Source organism: Sprattus sprattus (assembly GCF_963457725.1).
Source record: "Sprattus sprattus genome assembly, chromosome: 2".
Lineage (NCBI taxonomy): Eukaryota > Metazoa > Chordata > Actinopteri > Clupeiformes > Clupeidae > Sprattus > Sprattus sprattus.
This window is the reverse complement of record NC_137921.1, coordinates 62,527,702-62,551,691: the sequence shown is the minus strand read 5'-3', so window position 1 is coordinate 62,551,691 and position 23,990 is coordinate 62,527,702. Positions and strand designations below refer to the sequence as shown.

Below are 23,990 nucleotides of genomic sequence, written 5' to 3'. Positions count from 1 at the left end.
GGCTTCCTCTCCTCGTGGCACACTGACAGCAGCTCCGGAATGCCACAGCACTGCTGCAGGACAGTGTGTGTGTGTGTGTGTGTGTGTGTGTGTGTGTGTGTGTGGTGAGCGCCAGTGTCCATGCAAGTGTATAATAAAAGCATATGTGGAAGTATGCAAGACAGCAGGCGTGTGTGTGCGTCTGTGTGTGCGTGCGTCTGTGTGTGTGTGTGTGTGTGCGTCTGTCTGTGTGTGTGTGTGCGCAGCGTTTTGGTGGTTGTGCTTGCAACAAACTGAGAGTGTTGGCTAGTGCTAGGGTTCCAAAACACTAAGGCCCTGACGTAAATGTGACTGGTTACCAAACAGTATTGGGGAATCAATAAAGCTAGCCCAACTAATGGATTTATGTAACATGTTTTGTTTTGTTACGTCTGGTTCCCATCAATCAATGTTGTGAGATAATATGGCAAACACATGGATTTTTCTGGAACCACGTGCTGTATAGGTGTCTGTGTGTGTATGTGTGCCCCTAATAACCACCCACTGTTCATGCCAGCTGTGTGTGTGTGTGTGTGTGTGTGTGTGTGTGTGTGTGTGTGTGTGTGTGTGTGTTCACTAAACACTTCCATACACACACACACACAGCCATAGACGGAATGAACTAGGTGACTGGACTGTATATCCCTACCTCTATCGATGAAGTGTGACTGAGCTTATGAGGGAGGGAGAGGCTGAGGCTGAGGCTGCTTGGCATCCAAAAGTCTTCTCATAAAATCATCAGATGTGGCAATGGTGAACCTTTCAGAGTCATGCCAATAAAGCCTGTTGAACTGAACTGACTTGAGAGAGGCAGAGGGGGGAAGAAGGATGGAGGGATGAGAGAGAGGGGGAGTGAGAGAACTGCTGACAAACGTTCTCCAATTATGGGCGAGCGATGCGCAGCCCCAGGGCAGCGGGCGATTCTCAGTGAAATTGACTGGCCCATCTCTCTCCCCCTCAGCCGGAGACATCCCTCATCTCGCTCCACACTTCTCCCCCAACCCGCGCCTCTGCTTCAATGACCACGGTACCGTACGTGTGTGTGCGTGTTTGTGCCTGTGTGTGTGTGTGTGTGTGTGTGTGTGCCTGGGTGTGTGTGTGTGTGTGTGTTTGTGCCTGTGTGTGTGCACCTGTGTGTGTGCACCTGTGTGTGTGTGCGTGTGTGTGTGCCTGTGTGTGTGTGTGTGACGGTGTGTGTGTGTGTGACGGTGTGTGTGTGTGTGACGGTGTGTGTGCGACTGAGTCTATATAGTGTGTAGTAGGCCGGAGATGATGAGACGTAGACAATCTTACTATCTGTTGCGCAAAGACTTAGGTTTCAACATCAACTGTGTGAAAGTTGAATACTGCAGATCACATCTCTTAGGGAGACACAAATCAACACGCTCAGTTGACAACAGTGTTGTATTATGAACCGTACCGGAGGAGAGAGAGGCACCAGGAAAGACGTCATAGTGGTTCTAACCTCTATATTGGCAAACACAGACACACAGGCAACTAACTAATGTGTGTGTGCATAAGTGTGTGTGCGTCTATGCATCATGAAGCCAGCCTAAAACCACCCACCATGGGCATACATGAGCATATATGTGCACGCACACACACACGCACACACACACGAACACACACCACACACACAACACACACACACACAGAACATGAGACGTCTGAAAGACCACATCCTCACGCCTCGGGTCGTACCACCCAGAGTGGGACTGAGCCACAGGGCTGCAGGGTCACCCCCCCACCCCCACCCCGCACACACATTTATGTGTTCTCTTCTCTTCCACACTTCTTCAAAGACAAGAGAAAATAAATATCAAGTCAAACGTATGCCACAGCAGAACTCCTCTTCAGTTTTATCATGACTCAGTTGACAGTCTGGGAGTGGCCCACAACAAGACACACACACACAGTAGGCTACAGATCCAACGGAACAGTGCTCTTCGGAGGGATCTTCACAGTACACGGAACACCTTTGACAAAGTGAGAGAGAGGCGATGGAAAGAGAGAGCAGAACGAGGGAAAACATCTGTGTGAGGGAGAGGGAGAGGAAGAGAGGGAGGATGGAGGTGTGGGGGCTGGATGAGGACAGGCGCTCATCAGAACGGCATGTTGCGGGGAAGGGCAGGGAGCGACCCAACAACATACGCCGCTGGTGTGCTTGGAGAAGCATTCTATGGAGGTGTTCCCCATGTGTACACACACACACACACACACACACACACACACACACACACACACACACAGTCTGTCTGCTTCTGATAATATTGTTTTAGGCAGAGGTGTTCCCCAGGTTTAACATCCCCAGACACACTCACGTAGATGTACACACCATCTCTGTAGATCAGAGCTGACATGGGGAGGTCTACCAAAACACACTTTGCTTGATCAGGTGCAGTGGACCCTGGAGGGGGGTCGAACAGAGCAATAGAGAAAAAGAAAGACAATATTTAAGGGGGGACTCAACAAGAGAGAGAAAAGGGAGAGAGAAAAGAGAGAGAGAGAGAGGCAGCAAATGTTTCTGGTTTGACACGGCAGGGCGAGGCTTCTTTCCCTGGGCTGAAATCCCCCTCAGCTTCAGCCAGAGACGTCCCACCCAGTCCCACGTGTACACACACACACACACACACACACACACACGCACACACACACACGCACACACTCTCTCCCAAAAACACACCTCTACAACACATGTCCCACCTAGCCCCAAGCTGGGTACAGCACTGGAGCTCAAGCCATCAGCCATCTCCCATAAGAATACAGGCTGACACACACACACACACACACACACACACAGACACACACACAGCGAGAGCTTTCCAGTGGGCAGTAGACACACCATGCTCAGGCTGGGGTCTGATTAGAGGGTTGCCTGGCGCTGAGGTAAATTAAGGTGTGGCCCTCCACACAAACACACAGCGACACAGACACAGAAAGGTCACTGCCTGTGGAAAGAAAACATGCTTTGTTAGTGTGCCTAGTGTGTGAATGAGCATGTGTGTGTGTGTGTGTGTGTAGTGGAGAGCACACTCTGTTAATCTCCTACACTGCTATCTCAGCACCAGTGGGGAACCAGCTCACTGCTGCAGCAAGGGAGACAGAGCTGAAGCTGGCAGTCCACTCTGGGGGAGGGGTGATACACGTACATGTGTGTGTGTGTGTGTGTGTGTGTGTGTGTGTGTGTGTGTTGCTGACCGATCGGTCATTTCTGCCGCTCTCCAGGATTTGGCCTTTATCGGGCTTCGAGGCTTGGCCAGGCCTCTCCCCTCTCATCCCCTTCCCCCTGGGACTGTGTGTGTGTGTGTGTGTATCTTTTCCGCTGAGGCTGCTCTCTCATTCCACTGTTATCTACAGTCCATGACCAACAGGCCTCCAGCACTCCGGCCCTTCCCCCCAAACACACACACAGACACACACACACACACACACACACAGGATGGCCGTCGTGTTTTATCTCCCCATGTCCAACACAAACATGTTGGCCACTGCTGTGGTCAAACGACAACCCCCTCTTTCTTTCTCTCCTTCCTCCGTCCCCCCCCCCCCCCCCTCTCTCTCTCTCTCTACCTCCTGCCCTCCTTCCTGTGTGGATGTGCAGGCCAGTGGGTGTCCGGCTGCGGGGCCATAGGGGTCCCACAGCAGCCGTTTCCACCCAGGCCTTGGCCCCCAACAGCTGGGGAACCCGAGGCCTGTGAGCTGGCTGCGGTGGCTCTCTGCGCCTCCTTAGGCGTGGTGGAGGTAATGAGGAGAGATGCCATGACACCAGCCTTACCGCCGCTTGCCAGCAAGCACTCAGCCGGCCCATAGATCTCCCCCTCTCCTTCTCCATCTGTTAAACACTGTCTGTCGCTCCCTGATGCTCTTCATGCTCTTGCTCATTCTCATGCTCTTGCTCATTCTCTCCCTCTCTCTCTCCCTCCCTCCCTCCCTCTCCCCCTCCCCCTACCAGTCTCCCTGCTTCTGTCAGCTCTGTTCTGTTCTGTTCTGTTCTGTTCTTTCTCCGACAGGGCGTCTGCAGCTCTGGTTCTCCTCAGTAATGCTTTGTTGAAGGAAGCCACTTTTTAAACACGTGCCACTAGAATATGTTAATCGGTGGCGCAGCGAATCTGAAGGGCCATGCTTATTTCTGGCACGTCTTGAGGTGCGGAGGCCACCGTCATGGCCTCCAACCAGACGCGTGATGGTCCCGACGCGGAGGGAAAGGCATTTATGAGCCAGTGATGTCAGCGCCCGGGCCATTCCACACTGTGATGCAACATTCTTAAGCTCGGAGAGATGATGAGTGGAGAGAGACACACACACACACACACACACACACACACACACACACACACACACACACACACACACGATGTTCTATGCAGAGGAGGCCCTAGGAGAGAACATATGTTTGTTTTTGTCATAAACAGCTCGTGTGTGTATGGTCTCTGCTCATACATCTACGCTAATGAAAGCTGGGCTAACACACAGCAGCTAACAGACAGGCACTGATGGGAGTGCGGGCGATAAGAGGGACAGAGAGACACCAAAGACAGACGGACAGAGAGAGAGAGAAAGATAGTGAAGCCAATGGCTAGACAGAGAATGCAGCGGAGCGAGAGCATAGGATAGAAGGACCTCTCTCTGGCCTCCCTCACACACAGGATCCCTAATCTCTCCAGCCTGCTTTGTTTTTTTTAATCATGTGAGAAAAAAAACTAAAAAAAAGGGGGATTACAGCCTCTCTCTCCAGCTCCTAACGACCAGGACTTCTCACCCTATTTTCTCTCCTTCCTCCTTGAATAAACGTACTTCCTCAAACCAGCCACACTCTGGCCTGTGCACACAACTGTGTGTTAACGAGCTAGCCAACATCATCCTGGGTGTTGGAATAAATCAAATAAGAACACAATGGCACCAACACCAATATCAAGTCAAATCTAATGAAATGCCATGGCAGCATATTCCCCTACAGACAAAGAGAAATATGTAATATGTGTTAGAGAACAGAGCAGTGACGCCTGCTACAGCACAACTCTCTCACAAAACCAAAAACAAATGGAGGACCAAACCCCTACAAGACACAAATGGCGGCCACAATAAATTTGAATCTTCTAGAGAAGCCAAGCATCGACCCCAAACAGTTGATCTTTCAAACCAGATTCTTTGCTCAAATTCTGAGCAGCATTCCTGAGCTTGTGTGAGGAGTAAACAAGGCATCCTTCTGAGGCCCTGGGCTGGCAGTGGCCTTCAGGTCTCCCCGCAGGCCTGTTGCTTTAACCACACACAGCCAGAGACTGCCGGAGGAGGACAAGCGTCTTCCCAGCCAAACACATTCCATCCTCTCCCACTCTCTGTGGTTTGACACCGTTCTTACTCTACATAAAGGCCAGGGAGCAAAACAAACAAATAAATAATATAATAATAAATAAGTCTCTAATTTTGAGATGTGACACACTGACAAGCGCACACACACACACACACTGTACAGTGTTTTATTATGGACAGCGAAATGCAACCATGACGGATGTGTGGTACTTCGGGTCATTCAGGAGGACCCAGCCCTGCCTGGCTGTGTCGGCTTCCAGTAACTGAAGCACGGTGGGCGGCTAGATGGTCCGGTCAGGGTCGGGTTACCCGTTCAGGAGAGGAACATGATCGGAGAACACTCACTGCTGCAACACTACACCGTCCTGATCCGGCTCCATCCCATTCACACAGCCTACTGCTGGCTCCTACAAATACCCTGCATTTAATCAACAAACTCCACATACGTGTCAGTGGAGCATGGGGGGGGGGGGGGGGGGGTCTTTGGGGTGAATGTGTGTTTGTTTGTTTGGTTGGTGTGTTGGTGGTTGTTCATGTGTGTGTGTGCCGTGCGTGCATGTTCTCTGGGTGTGTAAGGGTGTCTATGAATGAGCGAGGGAGAGTAAGACTGTGTTTAGTAAAAGGCATGACTGCTTTTAAAAGCAACTATACCCATCAACAGCAACAGGAGAGAAGAGGAAAACTAACAAGGAGTGACAGATCAGATCAGAGAGAGAGAGAGAGGGAGGAAGAACGAGTGGAGCGGACGTGAGTGCGCCCTGTGTCATCTCCTCTCCCTCACACTCCTCGAGGTTGCACGGGTGACCGGGCGCACGGGGCCTAGCTGCATACCACGTGAACATGTTGCTGTGGCGACGGCCAATGAGAGAGCTGGAGCTGAAGCGGGCTGCAGGGGCCCAGGACAGGAGGGCAGGGAAGGGGGCAGTGGAATGACCGAGAGGGCCTCCCGCCAGATTAATGGGGTCTGACTGGCCAAGCACCCCCCTCACCCCAACCCCTCCCCCCTCTCTTTCTCTCTCTCTCTCTGGCCTCGGCTACAATGCAGCCCCTGTGTGCCAGTGATACAGCACAAAAACAACAGCAAGGGAGAGATGGAGAAAGAGATAAGTACAGAGAGAGACTTCTCTCTTTTTTTTGGGAGGAGGATAAAAAAAAACACACACACAAGTTTCTTTGGGGGCCCTCAAAGAACACCTGGGCTACCCAAATGAGCATTCCGGATGACAAACATTGACACAAAGGTCATCGAAAGCCTCTACAGCCACAGACCCTCCAACTTAATTGCAACACCGCTAACGTGCAAAAGCCACGAGAGAGGACAGGCTGACAGCAGCCGGGCTTATTGATGAGACAGGGAGCACACGCCTAGTGTCTCTGTTACGATGATGAAACCTTACACAGGCTCTTGGAAGAGTAATAATCTCAGCAAAGCACCATCCATGGCCTCAGAGACTAAACGCCCTTCTAGTCAGCTGAAGAGAAGCAGGAAGGAGGAGGAGGAGGAGAGGTGACGGAGGAAAAAAACGGAGGCCAAAAGAGGACCACAGAGGAGGAGAAGGAGGAGGAGAGGTGACGGAGGGAAAACGGAGGCCAAAAGAGGACCACAGAGGAGGAGAAGGAGGAGGAGGAGGAGAGGTGAAGGAGGGAAAACGGAGGCCAAAAGAGGACCACAGAGGAGGAGAAGGAGGAGGAGGAGGAGAGGTGACGGAGGAAAAACAGAGGCCAAAAGAGGACCACAGAGGAGGAGAAGGAGGAGGAGGAGGAGAGGTGACGGAGGGAAAACGGAGGCCAAAAGAGGACCACAGAGGAGGAGAAGGAGGAGGAGGAGGAGAGGTGAAGGAGGAAAAACGGAGGCCAAAAGAGGACCACAGAGGAGGAGAAGGAGGAGGAGGAGGAGAGGTGACGGAGGGAAAACGGAGGCCAAAAGAGGACCACAGAGGAGGAGAAGGAGGAGGAGGAGGAGAGGTGACGGAGGAAAAACAGAGGCCAAAAGAGGACCACAGAGGAGGAGAAGGAGGAGGAGGAGGAGAGGTGACGGAGGGAAAACGGAGGCCAAAAGAGGACCACAGAGGAGGAGAAGGAGGAGGAGGAGGAGAGGTGACGGAGGAAAAACGGAGGCCAAAAGAGGACCACAGAGGAGGAGCTCTTCTGTGTTGTCAGCATCGGAGAAGAGCCGACTTTCTCCCACGTCTGACCACACGCTGCAGCTTCCTCTAAGGCCTCCAAAATAAGCTGCGGCCTCCACGCCAGCGGTGGTGAGAATGTGCCGGGACAAAACCAGAGGCCGGCCTCATGATGCTCTCATGGGACCCAGTCTGAGCGATGACGGTACCAGTTCACTTCAGTACGGTCCTGCGGTCCCCACAGATTAGGGACCCTAAAATCACTGTGGTTCCAGGATGTAGGGGGTAGGAACCTCAGCTATGCTGTTGCAGGGCACAATTACAGCGTACCGTGTGCAAAGACATGTCAGGCCAGAGACAGGAGTGTACGTGTGTGTGTGTGTGGCAGGGAAAGTATATTTAGAAGCAGGAAAACCATCACCAGGGAGATGGAGAGATTTGAACCTGCAATGTGCACAACACACACACACACACACACACACACACACACAACGGAGGTCAAGCTGTCAAGAGTGTGCTTGCTATACAGACTCCAGACACAGCAACTATTCTTTGTATCTGTCCACCTAACTATTTATATATATATATATATATATATTTCAGTTTACAGATTCGTTTAAGGGCTCTACGGAACCGCTAAAGACCTAGTCTGAACCTCTGGCCTTCGCTTTGAAACTTGCCACTGCTTGTTAAACTAGTTACTATTGTCACACAGGCCTCCTTGGAGAGTTTGAACAACTCTGACGCACTCATTACTCCAAGGCATGGATGCAGCTCAGCAGCAAACCAGGGGGTCCTTGAGCTCCACAGTGGGAGAGGAGCAGAACAGAGCAGAGCAGAGCAGGCAGCCGTCTTATATCCCCAGCCTCAGGAATGCAGTGGAGGTGCTGACGGTTCTAACGGGCCTTCACATTCCGTATGCGGATCAGGGTGGCAGGCGTACGGTGTCCTGATGCAGACGCTCTGGTGTAGGGGGAGTGTTTGAGGCGCTGGTAATGAATGGCAGGCAACCCCCCACCTACCCACGCTCTTATACCCACACACTTATACATCAAGACACTCATTCACTCATGCATCAACACGAGGGTGCTCCTCTTTTCCTATAAAAATAGGACTGTGGTTGGAAAAGCTGCACACTGACCCAAAGAAACAAGAAGGGTAACAATACTTCTCATGAAACAGCAGCGGGGAGGAAAGGACAGAGAGAGAGAGAGGTTTTGAGTAAACTACAGATTCCTGAGGAAGTTGAATACTTTGTGTTGGTCCATTCATATCCTGAGATAGGGAAGGGGGTGGGGGGGGACTGGCCTGAATACTAAAGCACAAATGATATGGCTCACAATGACCGTATAATAAATAAATATGACAGACAAGAATCTGCAAATCAGCATGAAAAATTCAGCCTAACCTGATTGGAATTGGATGGATGAAATAGGATAATGGCTCCGCTTTGAACTTTGTGTTATTCTGGTCAAGTGCTTGATATCTGCAGACAGAGTCTCTCTGGCTCCACTAAAACCTCACCTCCAGAGACATTTTTACCTCTTTATCAAAACATGACCACACACTCTTCCCTTCCTGCACAGACCGGGCAAAACACACACTCATAGGCGTACTTAACCAAACAGAAAACCTCACTCTGAAAATGTGGGTTATTAAGGCATACAAACAGCTACTGACCGCACATTTTGTGTGCCTTAGCCCTCAAACAACATTTCCCCCTGGACCCCCAAGAGAAATAACTGCTGAAGTTAGACATTCCTTCCTGTACACAAACCTAGGAAACACCTTCAGCTCTTCCCCTATGTGCTCTCATGCCAGATAGGCATGTTGCAACACAGAACTGAGCTACACAGGGATGAACTGTAGCAATGCAATGAGTTCACACTCTGTTTGTCTTTGTTGTGCTATTTACAGCTAGGGGCAACAAACTGCAACCCAATACACTGACAAACTAATACCTTAACACTTAGAACACAACCAAAGACTCTTTTTGCATAATCGAGGATATGTCTTTCTAGTATTAAGGGTCACCTTCATTTTGAAAAACACAATGTTGACTATGATAATATTAAGTTGCTCCATGAGTTAGGCTGTCACTACTCGAATGATTTACGACTGTGAGACAGGTGAAGCACCACCACTGAAACGCCTGAGACTGTGAGACAGGTGAAAACAGGTGAAGAGTTAGCTGTGCACATTCAGGTACACAAATGGTGAAGGGGAAGCTTGTCTGTGGAGCCACCTGTGCTCCGGAGCGCTTTCCCACATCTGCTCTGGCTTCACCTGACCTCACCGCCCGCACATGCCCAGAGGGCCCCATCACCGGAAGCCATAAAACCGCCAGAGGAGGAACAACACCAGCAGCCTGCGTTTGTTTTCATTTCCAACCTCACATGGCCAATGAGCAACTCAACAAGCAGCCAGCCAGCTAGCCGACAGGCCAAACCACAGCCACACACAGGGGGAAGGGGCGCAGCGGAACCGGCAGACGTCTAAGGAAAGGCGTACTTTGAAACTTCAGATGTGGTGAGTAATGTGGTTACTTATGGAATAAAAGGATTTGTTTTGAATAGATGTATGCAACACGACCTACAATCATTAGCCTACACATTACAAAAAAGAACAATAAGCCTACAGACACTGATTCTATAATGGTAAAAAAGAAGAAGCAAACGCACACCTATAAACTTCACGCAGACCATGATACCCAAAGTGGGCCCAATTTGATCCACTCTCACCATTACTGTCTTTAGTCACACAGGGAACAGACCGTGGCAGTCACAGCGCTGATGAATCGGTACATCTACAAAACCAGTACCAATCACCCGACAATCCATGGTGCTTACAGTGCAATAAATACAGTTTCAATGTATTACTTCAACAGCTTATTTCATTCTTTGACAGGTCAGGGAACAGACTTCTGTTCACACTGCGGAAATGTCTTCAAGAGAGAAAACACAGAAGGCTGAAACTTTGATCTCATTGGTGTCATTTTGTCTCTTTTCTGACACACAACTTCTAACACTATTGGACTAGAAACTCTTTTTTTCTTTCAAGCTCTCTGAAACTAACTTCTGACAGCATGCACTTCTTAAGGAGAAAGAGAGAGCAAAAGAGAGAGAGAGAGAGAGAGAGAAAGAGAAAGAGAAAGAGAAAGAGAAAGAGAGAGAACAGGGGGGAAAAGGAGGACACGGACTACATTCTGAACAGTCAAAGCCCCATTCTAAACCTGATTGTTCAAATCCTTGATTGTGATTGGCTAAAAGCCGTTGTAAAATCCAGCATTACCTTACAATTTGACCTGATTACATTCCATATTACTGCGCAGCAATTGGCAAGGCATTCATAGAGCGCATTTCATACCAGTGTTCCATCTGGCTGTTGCGTTGCTTCAAGGGTTGCGTGGCAACGATTTATTTAGGAACTATAATTTTTAGTGGCGGAAGAATGACGGTTTATCATTAAACTATTGTTTCTTAAATTGAATTGTCTTTATTTATGAAACCATATCAAATATGTGTAGAACAGGTTTAGAAAAGCAATAAGCCCCGCGAGTCCGTGCTTTGCGCTGATTTTAGAACAGGTAAGGGGGTTTAACGGCACTCCGCTTCGCGTCGTGCCTAACAACTCCCTTACCTGTTCTAAAATCAGCGCAAAGCACGGCCTCTTGGGGCTTATTGCTTAAGTCTACCCCAACCTTCTGCCTGCTACCCCTTAATGAAGATCAATAGAGTATTGGAAAGAAAAACGCTACTGGGCCTGTTTTAGAGCCTTTAAATCTGAGCCATTTGGCCAAACTCTTGCCTAGGTACAAAGTCAGCAGTTGGAGCCGGCTGCTGTGGCTCAAACGATCATTACAACCATTGATGCAAAGGTAACAAATATGGTGGTATCAGACAGAGTTGCAATTCAGCTGACACATCATTTCAGCCCACTGCCTTGCACAGACACAAAGTAAAGAAGCAATTCAAGGCATCTATGCAGGAACTGTGACTTTTGGAAAATACACTGAACCAACTTCAGAACACAAATGCATTTAGTGATCAACACACTGGCCAATGTAATGCAACTGTGGAGGGCTGTAACACTGCAATTTGTTTGGAATTATTACAGATCATTTTATTCTAACTATTTTCTAATCAAGTATTTTATCTCCACAGTCCAGTGCCTACATAGTTTACCCAAAAGAGATGTAAAAAATAAATGATAATGCAGTCTCATCATTGCGTTTACTACTAAAGCATCTCTAGCGTCATCACTGCTGCCTGTCAGCTGTCATTTCCATCCGTTTAGGAGATCTCAAGCTTAGGGTCTAGTATTCTTGTCCCGAGTTTCTCACAATGATCTTACATGCTGCTCTAAACGTATCAAACACATCACAATGTTTCTTTGCATTTCCATGTTTCTGTGGTTTTCTATCAGCATAGCACACAAGGCACAATTTAAGTGAATCAGTCAAGTGAATGATTGCGTAAAAACATGGAATATGAAGACAGCTGATGCAAACTGACAAACATAGTAATATTGCATATGTGGAGCACAAATGTCTAAGGCATGGAGAGGAGAGGGGTGTAGCTGAGTTCTGCTAAGTCAGACAGAGATTCCAATGAGAATGTTTACTAAATGACCAGGAAAGAAAATAGAACTATACTAATAGGGAAAACCACGTTACCAGTCAGAAGCTTGCTAGGATTTACTACACAGTAAATCAAGCGTTGCCATGGTGTATCAATCCGTTCAAAGAACCCCCAAATCTCCTCCCAACCCCCAACCATTCAACCCAGCGCGCCTAAATCTTACATTTAGGGAGCTGAAGTATGCCGATACAGCAAAGGTTTTGCAGCAGGTGGCAGACCTTGCCGCGAAATGTTATTATCACCCACTGTCCCGTTAAAGCAATTACACGTTACATGATATGGAGACACTCGCTTAGGGAGATTGTAAGGATTCTCGTTTCGATGTCTGCTCGTTACTATTTGTCAGCAAACCTTCTTAAACTTTAAAGTGATTTCATTAAAACTATATTTCACCGTGAGTTGAATGTCTAGGAACTACGGAAACGTTGCCAATTAAGCAGGGACAAAACCATTGCAACTAAAAACACAGCAAGCTCGTTTACTTTTAATCTCAGTATTAAAATACCCATTTTAAACAACCGGTATAATTTTGATTCCAAGACTGGTGTCTAAAAAAATTAAGCATGACAGACTAGGTAACACTGTTTAAATCTCTTGCATGTTGTAATGGTAACGTATCATGAATCCGCTTGTAAATTAATATTACCTATTATTTGAAATGAATGGAATGGATAGCTAGATATACAAGCAAGCTGCAGATCAGATTTTGCAGACTAGCTCAGATAGCTAGCTTAGCGGGCTAAATCACTGTGGCTGACCAACATCGCCATAACGACGGCTACCTTTCACGAGCGCAGACGACCGTAACATTGACATCCATGTAGCACGCTCAATCAGAACTGTCAATTGCGTGACAGTCCATGCCCAATGTGTAAAGTGGTTGCATTAAGTGTTGTTATAACCAGTGTTGACATCAGTGTGCCTCACACATCAGGTAAACGGTAACGTTAGCTAGCTAGCATAGCAGTAACAGTAGTTGGCTAATGTTAGCCACTAGCGCCCCGTCGGGATTTACGGCGGCTTTGTAGCTAACGTTAACCATTTATTCCCTATTCTACTTCATTGCAAACATTACAACATGCACTTGCCCGAGCTAAAGGCTAAAAGGTGGGAGGCTTGGGTTCTAACAGAATGACTCCATTGCAGCCATTATTTGCCTGCCAACGAGCATAATAACCTTGGACCAAAATGTATGATAGTAATGCAATATCGTCACCTGTTCTTGGTGAGATAGTATTCCTATTATTTATTACATTACGTCTTGCTAGTTAACTCAACTATGCTCTACAGGTAAATGTGTATTCCCTTCTATTTGCTCAGAGGCACATGTTTAGTTGAAATACACATTCAATGTTGAGCAAGAGAATATTCCTCTTTGCTGATAATTTCAACCGGGATTTCATGAACATCCCAATGGGTGCGGCCTGTGCTCCTGATAAGGTCCACGGACTCACCTCCGTTGGCTGACTGATCTCGAACAGGTCGAGCCGGTTGGCGTTCCAGTGGTTAATGATGTCGGCGAGTTTTCGCCGCTCCTCTTCCCTGCTCCCCATTCTCAATCCTGAATGATAGTCTCAAACAGGAGAAAATCCCTTTGTCCCCGATAAAGGTGTCTTATCCCACAACTTCACAATAAAAAACGAAAACACCCAGTTTCAGAACGAAACAGCGGGTTGAGAAGTCTGCGTGTGTTGTAGTTGCCGGGTAACTGCACCACTCTCCAACCGCTCCTTCTGTTTCCGCGTTTTCTCGTTTCTGTAAACGCTCCTCGCCGGGAAGCACTGACTGGATCAGTGCGCGTTCACGCAACCTATTACAATTCAACGTGCTCACGCACGATGATGTATGCCTTTCCCTGGACAGAGTTGGGAATGAGAATGTGTTGGTGTAACATGTAGGCTACGCCTGGCACGATTTCCCTCGGATTTCATCTCGAGAACGATTGCATTATCTGAAATGTTAAAGGTGACAGGACAATTACTGTACCAGTGTCTTGCATTGCGTTTTTCTGTGGGAGGAGGCTTTTGTGAACACTTTTTAAACCTATATTATCCAGATCTAGTCAAAACAACTTCGAAAAGTATTGTGTTGGGAATTAATTTTCAGTGAATGCACAAATTGTATGATTGCAAATGAAATGGAAGACTGTAGCTTCTGATTGATTTAAAAGAGCCAGCCGATGTCGTGCAAACGTCCTTAATAACTTTGTAACGTTTTTTAATAGGCCCACACACGCATATTAGAGGCTGGTGTTTAGATCATAAGGCAGTGCATCGTTCAGACACTGAGATCTGCATGTTATTGATTAGTTATGAGTTTTTTTTCTCATTCACAGGATGCAAAATTTATCCTGGTAAGGTTATCCTTTTACCAAAGCGCTCATGTAATTTCCAAAGTGCCGGCGACTTAAGCTATGGGACTGGATGTTTGAAACGTAATTTTAAGCTTTCTCATCCTTCTGAGATCGACGGTTAATGAAGTAAGACATTGCACTGTACAATAACATAGGCCTACATGGTTACATGTGTATCCTACGTGTCTGCGAGCCCATCAGGGTTAATTATTTTGAAGGCCTACATAAGGGCGGTAAAATCGCAGGCGAGTAAAGTCACGGAGCATCACGCTACGCTTGCTCTGGCAACCCCAGCTGTGCACAGCTGCGAGGCAATCCAATGAGGCACGAGACGCAGCAGACACAAACAGACGCAATACCAAATTACTTAGGCCTACATTAGAATCTTGTCTGCATTTAAACAGACACACTACTCGAATACAGTCATACACTAAATCAAATTTAAGCAAGCAACTTAAATGTCGGTTCATCCACAACCGTTCCATGTTAAAATTGTTGCAATTATTGCATGGTAAGCTTCTCAGCAGAATAATGTTAAATGCTCCCATGAGGCCATATGCTGCGGGAAGTCAGTCTTACGTTATTTAACGTGATAATAAACAGTGATGGAAAGTGTTCATGGTTAATTTAGCATTATGAGAGATGGACCGACGCCAGGCAGATCCTCGACACGGAGGGGTGCCCTCAATTCCCCTGTGCCCTGCGCACGTTCTCATTTTAGTGAGCTTCAAATAGTAGCCTACATTTCCCCTGACCTACTGTCTCCCGTAATGTGGTGTATTTGTCCAGACAACATGGACCCAGAAGGTTACCTGCGTTTTCAACAAAAGGTGTGGATGTTTGTTCTTCATATCTGGGAGATCCCAAGTACAGATGTGCTGTGATGGCGAGAATGTAGCACCCACCTAAGGGATTTTTGGAGTGAAAATGTACTTGGCAAATGACTTCTGTCCCCAGTGTGAAAGCCTCACAGACCTGCTGAATCTCACATTTGACAGCACAGTCAACCTCACTGATGTGTCAATGCACAAACAAAGCCTTTCTACATTTTGTTCCAACGCAACTGAAACATCAACAGAACAACTCCATTCTACCCTCAGATATTCTTCTGAGACTAAGATTAGGGCACAGGGTTATGATTTACTAATGTTTGATGATACCAATGAAGGCATACTGCTTGTCACAAGTTAACACCCCCAGTACCTAATTTTACCCCTACTTGAGGATCACCTGAAGTCACCTCAAATTTGACAATATTATACAGATATGTTCCAGGTAAGATGGCGTGTTCATCAGACATCAGGCATCCGAAAGAGGAACGGAGCACCAAGGTGAGTCAGCGGCGTAGGCCACACATCCATCAGAGGAGCGTGTTATTTATGTTGACTGTCTGCCCCTGGAGACCACCCATGCACCACCCCCAGCTATCAATCCTGATCTGTCTCACCTCACACGCTCAACTGGAACTGACCCAGCAGAGGTGTCCGGTCAGAGCCGTATAAATATTGGCATTGGCGGGCGGTGAATTTGATGATTAAAATGGCAGCCTTTGACATACAAGGCCTGATCAGTTTTTTAGCTTCACATTAACCTCAAGGTTTTTGGACCAGCTGATGCCATTTAGCTTTCAGAGAAACACAACCAAGAGGATGACATAAAATAAAAAAAACATAACAACGAAAATACAACCATGACCTTCTGAGGAAGAACTTGCTTTTGGCTTGAAGACCCAGACAGGAATTCCCTCAGAGCAAGGTCAAAGGCTTTGTCTGTAAATTAACCCAGTGATACAAACCAGATGCAGTTTAGTTTAAAGCAATAACGCACTGTTGATGTATGCTTTGCTTATATTCCCACATGAACTATTTTTCACGCTGAAGATTCTTTTTCAAACCTAATGTCATGATAGCATACTGCCATAATTTCAATGTGCAGAACTAACCAAAGGGCTGACAATTGCAAGATGATCAACAGAATCAATGGACAGGTTTAACCAGAAGATTAGCACTTGCAAATGTCTGTTTTTTGTTACTCGTTGCCACAGTGAGAGCACTGTATTGCGGAATTGCTGAGTTGCAGGTATGTGCAACTCTGAATTCTGTTGGGGGCACACATTGTTCAACACAAACGCCATACTTATGAACCTCATAAAGAGACAGATGAATGTAATGAGATATAATACAAAAGATGACAGTTCAACTCTTTTAAACTCTTTAGTACCAGTATACCAGGCGGCCATAAAATGACTAATAAGTTACTTGTTGATATACTGAAGGGTTGGCAAAGAACAAGGATTTGGTTTAAAATTATGTTTAAACTTCTCTAAACTTAAGGTAAATTTCAAAATAGAAACTTGGAGGTTTCTGGCTTTTGGCCTCTTCACTTGCAGTAACAGAAATGAGGTTGGCCGCACAGAGTAAATCACAGAGTTGAAAGTGAAGATAGCATCGGCAGAAACAGGAAGAAGCTGAGGTTCTCTGGTAATATGGTTTCCTGCTGCGGTCTAAGCCTTGGCTGGCGAGAGAGAGAGCGGTGTCATGTTATCTCTGGCTTCCACATGCTCGCCCCCACCCCACCCAGTCTGAAGTCAGGCTTCAACCATGACCTGTAAACCATCAGGTGGGGCAGTAAAAACCACAGCAGCCATATCAGCCTCTCAACCACAGTGAGTCGTAACCTATTTACAAAATGAGATGAACAGAGAAAATAAAAGAGGGAAAACACTACGAGTTGAAAGACGACTTTGAAGACTCACTGTGGCAGTGTGTGAGAGGTAAAGAGGGAGAGGCCCAGATGCATGATGCCAGTGAAAGGGGGGGGATTTCCTTTCCTGCCGTCTCCCTAACTGCCTTGCATAGATTATCTCACTGGCACAGAGGTGAGCGGACGCCCATCCATCACAGACCACAAAGAGGAAATCCATGGGCCTGGGCTTGCCAAGTTGCTAATAAAGACAGATAAGGAGCGCTGCACATTGACAGTGGCACCGGGGGCAGTGTGTTCCTGAGTGAGACTGCTGGCCCGCCTGTCACACTGCTGTCATTTGTCCTCCTCTCGTCCCAGAGAGAAGAGAAGGAGCAGACGGCTCTCAGCGCCCCCCCCCCCCCCCCCCCCCCCCCCCTCCTTGTGCAAACACACAGGCTCCGCTCAAGTTTACGAATAGCTTTGTGTCTGTTTTTTTGCATCTTAGGTCAGTGCGAATGATCACTGTCCAACATTTTTATTTTTCCATTTTAAAATAATTTTTTAAAAACAAATTCATAGTATTGAAAAGCGCTGTGTTATGTTGACCTATGAAATTATTTTGATAAACCACAAAGGTTGGAATATTTTTAAAATGAGACATTTGAAAAGTCTTCTTTTTCTATTCATCAGGTTGCTAGGTTTTCCCGGTGAACACAGACACACTGGAACATAACACTGTGATTTACCAAGAATGAGTGAATCCTGGGGTCTATATGTCAAGCAAGCCCAAGAGGGGCAGTAACAGGTGGGGACCCTGCAGCCTGACCCCCATTACAGGCCCCATGGGACAGAGACAGATAGCTATACACACGTGGATCTGTGTGGAGTGCATTTGCAAGGGAGGGGTGACAAAGCAAAAATGGATTTTCAAACTGATTGAAATACAGTAATATCCATTGGGTTCTTAGATAGATAGATAGATAGATAGATAGATAGATAGATAGATAGATAGATAGATAGATAGATAGATAGATAGATAGATGGATACTTTATTAATCCCGAGGGAAATTTGGGTGGCAGGGAATAACGCACTGTTTATCGCATCGATGAACACAAGGGCTCTCACTTTTTTGTGGTGTGGGGTTACCAAACAGGGCCTCGGCGTGACTTGTGTCTGTATGCCTTGATGATGCCTTGCCATGAGTGTGAAGTTGTCCCAACAGGAGATTGGTTATTGACGTACAGTGTGTTGTTCCTGCTCAATCGGTGCTTTGTATTGGTCCGACAACAAGCACTCAGTCTTCCCACTGTCTCTGGGGCTGTCATAGGAGATGGACGAGGAACTGCTGACATCTGCAGAGAATGAAGGTCTTATCCTTAGCCTGTGTGTGTGTGTGCAAAACTGTGTGTGTGTAAATGTATTAGTAACTGTGTGTGTGTGTGTGTGTGTGTGTGTGTGTGTGTGTGTGTGTGTGTGTGTGTGTGTGTGTGTGTGTGTGTGTGTGTGTGTGTGTGCGCGTGTGTGTGTGTGTGTGTGTGTGTGTGTGTGCAAGAGGGAAGCAGAGAGAGAGAGATCTCACAAGGACAGGTCACCAAGGGTTTGAACAGATTAATGTGCTGTACTGCTTCACAGCATCACCAGGCATCAACAAGGACAAGGCACCATAGATAGATAGATAGATAGAGAGAAAGAGAGAGAGAGAGAGAGAGAGAGCGAGAGAGAGAGAGAGAGAGTGAGAGAGAGAGAGAGAGAGAGAGAGAGAGAGAGATAGATAGATAGATAGATAGATAGAAAGAGACTGCCTGTAGTTGGCTTCACTTGCAGGAAAACAAAACACCTTACAAAACGCAACATCTTTGTTTTATCTCAGTGAGCCGCCCCTGCCATCTGTAAACCATAGACGAGAAAACCCACAGAGACCAATTAGCAGCCAAGCGCACTCACCCTCACTCAGTGCTGCCCACTCCTTTAACATACTATTTGAGTGGAGATGGGGGGGGGGGCTGGCACCTTTGTTTGGGTGGTGGAGGCAGTCGGCTTGGGATGGAGGCTTACTGAAGACCAGTTGCCTGCCTTAGATACCAGCACTTAGTTGGAGGGGCATCACAGAGGAGATACAGGCAACAGTGGAGAGAGAACTTGGGAAAGCCCTCCATTTTTGTCTTTGTGAATGGATGGGGAGGCAGTGAAAATGAGTCATCATACATATGCTGGCATAGACATCGGTGCACGGCTAGGGTGGCATCAGGGAAGAGGAGCAGATGGCAAATGAAGAGAGGGAGGAAGAACTAAACGGATGGAAGAATGTTGAAGGGGAAAAGATGTTTGTTTCCACACAAATGACCTCTCATTCCTCTGTAGCTCTTCACCACACAAACCTCCCAGCATGAACGCTCAGATGGTCCTGGTTCCTGTGCTCTGGCTGGGCTCCACATGGCCTGCCGACGGAAACACTCACTCACAATGAGATGTCTTCATCTGGTCAGCATTCAACAAGGCTAGTTGCTCTCTGAAGAGTCATCAGGCTGAACAAGAACTCAGACATCCCTGCCAGAGAGTCTACAGTTACATAAAACAAAAGTGCGGAATATGCTCCAATAACACTGTATAGGTGTGGTCCAATGTGCATCCTGTTGGAAAGCCCTGGAGTAGCACAGATAGCCATGCATGCTGAACAAAAACACTGCAACTATGTTTCCACTCCTGAAACGTTCCCATGCTTAGAATTAGAATAAATAATTGTTAGTTGTATTTTTTTCACCATTGCATATGAATGGAAGAATCGCAAGTTGTTAAATACCGGTACAAATTGAGGGGCAATAGAGATATTATAAAAACATAAAACTGGGGCGTGTGAAAGTATGTGGACTTGCAACAAAACAGCTGCACAATGCAGTTACTGTCTGTAGGTAACTCATTTTAATTGGAATTGCCCGAGGCTTAGTTTTTACCTTCAGACTTTCCTCAGCACTCAGAGAAGCAGAAGTTGATTCACGCTCAGTGAGAACCTGAGCCCTGTCCTAACCAGCCAGATGGACACGGAATCAGCGTTGGTCAGCACAGTAGATGGCTGGTAGTTCTGATTCAGCTTCATTTGTTGTACTGGGAGAGCAACCTCAGTACAAAAAAAGGTTCCAAAGCACTACCCTGACAGAATAGTCCCCACATTCCTTTTACATTGCTCAGTTCTTTGGAATGTGAGTACGTTAGCAAAGAGGCACGGCAGGAAAAGAACCTGTACGATGATATTACTCTGTGGTTGTGTTTTAGAGTGTGAAATGATTGCATTTTTTTTTATTCAGTGTAACGTTCTGGCTCACAGAGTATTTTTATCAACAGGATCTGAGTAAACAGATGCTGCAGTTACATAAAGCAAACCTGGTAGGTGCTAGGAAAAGCAATGTGTGTTAAGAATTCTGAAAAAAGAGAGGCACTGACACTCTATGCTATGTTAGGAAATGATACGTCTGAAAATAACCATAGGAATATAGGATTTAGAGGAACTATAAATATCTTTTGAAATCTCATCTAAATTAGGAAGAAAGTATGTAAAATGTCCACAGAAAAGACCACAGAATGGGGCAGACACCTCTAAATAAGATGAAAGGCAATTCAAGAAACCAATTCCCACCATCCAAATACCTTCATGTGGTGTATGTCCAGTTAAAAAAGTCACATCAAAACTGTTGTTTGGAGGCAGATGAACATAAACTGAATTTACACTAATATTCAGTCTGGAAAACAATACCTAATTTCCACAACTTTCTCTCTCTCTCTCTCTCTCTCTCACACACACACACACACACACACACACACACACACACACACACACTTCATTTAGTTAAATATGTCTTAAAGGGGACACTGTTCTCCCGTGCGTTGGGCTCAGGTGTTAAACTGGGTTTACTGCCCACATAAAACACCAACCAGTGAGGCATTCCTTTTTTCATTGTTTCCCAAGGAACTGCTGTCTGTGGCTGTTAGCAAACTGGAGCAGAGGGAGCAGACCTTTTTCCATCTGACTATAACTGCCTGAAACTCTGAGTGGTGTGATGAAACAATAGAGTCTGCCTGAGGACTGCAAAACAAATGGCCGAAGCAGAGCTGTGCCCCTCTAACCTCAACAAATTGCAGGCTAGTCTTCCCCCTGCACAGCTGTGCTCGATGTCAATGTGGTTTCCTTACGGCTGAAGCAATACGTCAGTTTAAGCCCCCGTCCACCCCTTACTCCCTGCCCTCTCTCTCTCTCCTTCTGCCCTCTCTCTTTCCTCAACTCTGTTGCTTATTCGCTAGCTGCATCTCTCTCTCTCTGTCTCTCAGTTCCTTCTCTCTCTCTACTTTTACACTCTCTGTCCCACTCCTCCCTCAGCCTTGTTCTCTTGTTCTTTCTCTCTCTCTCTCTCTCTCTCTCTCTCTCTCTCTCTCTCTCTCTCTCTCTCTCTCTCTCTCTCTCTCTCTCTCTACCCCTTCCTCTGCTGATTAAACGCAGTGGTGGGCAGCTCCTGGCACCAAACACGGTTACCGTGGTGATGGCTTGGCATGAGGTGAGTGTTTCACCTCATTCAGCCTCAGTGCCCGCCGTCTGCAACAGAACCCCCCACTGGTCGTCTGCCTGCTCAGCCCACCAAATCCACCACAACAGCCCTCTTCTTAATAGCCATTATTACTTCTGTTCTGACTCTTCACTACTGCTCTGGAAGCATCTGGTGTCTTGTGTAACAATCTGTCTGCATTAACATCAATTCATGTGACATGTATGAAGTAGCAAGTGTGGCAAAATAGTCAAGCATGAATAATGTGATAGTATTTACATTCAAAAACAGCTCACAAGTAAAGCAATACACCCATAAACAAAGACATAGGTTAAGATTAGTGGAGCCTGAGGCATAGTTTAGCTTAAGTCACTGCACTAACCCTTATGGTCTTTGGTCCACTTCAGTGTAGTGTGCCAAAGAATAGGCATGAGTAATCTGGCACCGTATGGGGCATGTGTTGACCCTGTTTATGATGGCTGGGACACTCGACCTGATGAGTGCTGTTCAGGAACTGACTAGTCATTGGTAATGAAGGGGGTGGTGCTCTGCTCTCAAGAGCCACCTGCTAGTTGCATTTGCCCTGATAGTTTGTACAAGTGTGCATCTGTGGTATAACCTAGAGTGAGCTGCTGCCACACACCCACGAATGTAATCACACACACATATGTGTTTTCTTCAGCACATGCGCACACAAACACAGACACAGACACAGACACAGACACAGACACAGACACAGACACAGACACAGACACAGACACAGACACAGACACACACACACACACACACACACACACACACACACACACACACACACACACACACACACACACACACACACACACACACACACACACACACACACCACACACACACCAGCCAGCCAATAATCTGTTTTAGTGACTAGCTCTGAAACAACTAAACATATGACAAAGTGAAGCCTTTAATGATTTTGACAGATTTCCTTAGTGACATCATTATCTTTGAAGCGCACTGGGCGTTCCTCTCCTTATGAATGAATAATCCAGAATGGCTCCAGCTCTCCAGCAAGCCCCTGACAGATTACCCTCTGGTGGGAGGAGGAGGTCATGGTGGGATGTGCATCATATTGCACAACAAAAGATAAACTACATCTGTGGCTAAAAGCGACTTCCGATTGTTCACGGCTGATCAGGCCTGGCGAGGCTAAGGGAGGCTGAAGCGACACCTCAGGCTCTGAGGGCAAAGGAGGCCTTTGCTTGTGCACGCATGAGTGCACACTCTGAAGGCAGCGAGGAGAAGCAGGCCCCGGGTCTATCCAGCATCAGCACACAAGACAGAGTTCATCAGAGGAACATACAATAATATTTACATAACAACACCAGCTGGGTTTAACAAAAATCAACTCACTGTCTCTATATTGTTCTCTCAAGGCGGAGGTTCTACAACGCTGGAGGACATACTAAAAATACACGAGGTCCTTTAGAACGTCAGCTGAGTGGGACTCAGCCTGTGTCTCTCTGTGGATGGGATACGGTGTTCTAGGAATAGGCCTGTGACTCTCTGTGGATGGGATACGGTGTCCAACACGTTTTAATTTCCATTTTCCTTTTTTTGCTTGCTGCTTATGTTGATGGTTACTTTTTATCTTTCATTATTGAATTCTGTTTGCATGCCAAATTGTCCTTTTGGGGTCATTAAAGCTTTACTCTACTCTACTCTACTATACTCTTCTCTACTCTACTCTACTCTCCTCTACTCACCCTAACTCTACTCTACTCTACTCTACTCTACTCTACTCTACTCTACTCTACTCTACTCTATTCTACTCTTCTCTACTCTACTATACTCTTCTCTATTCTATTCTACTCTACTCTACTCTACTCACCCTAATTCTACTCTACTCTACTCTACTCTACTCTACTCTACTCTACTCTACTCTACTCTACTCTATTCTACTCTTCTCTACTCTACTCTACTCTACTCTATTCTACTCTTCTCTACTCTACTCTACTCTATTCTACTCTACTCTACTCTACTCTACTCTACTCTACTTTACTCTTCTCTATTTTACTCTACCCATCTTGAGAGACATTTTGGCTAATCACTGATATGATATAATTTCTACAGTGGTGATTGTTAACTACACAGTAAGGCTTTGGCCAGTGCTTAGGTTATTGGTGTTGACGAAGTTTGCTGCACAAGAGATGTGAGATGTTAATTCTGGGGGAGAAAGAATGTTCTGTTCCAGCAAAGAATTGAGTAATCTCACTCCTGGTTGTCAGTCAGGGAAGTTGTTGAGCTGGAACACCAGTTAAAAGGGTCCTTGTTATTGATTGCAGGTACTTT

General features: G+C 46.7%; 1 protein-coding gene across 8 annotated transcripts in view; it reads right to left on the bottom strand.

Annotated features, from left to right (window-relative positions):
* Positions 1-13,828, bottom strand: part of afdna (afadin, adherens junction formation factor a) — a 118,213-nt gene extending 104,385 nt beyond the window's left edge. For all 8 annotated transcript variants that reach the window (XM_080832259.1, XM_080832265.1, XM_080832260.1 and 5 more), the window contains exon 1: positions 13,546-13,828. In XM_080832259.1, the coding sequence (XP_080688385.1) occupies positions 13,546-13,644 (99 nt within the window). In that variant the 5' untranslated portion in view covers positions 13,645-13,828. The remainder of the gene's footprint in view (positions 1-13,545) is intronic.
* Between the last annotated feature and the right edge of the window lie 10,162 nt (positions 13,829-23,990).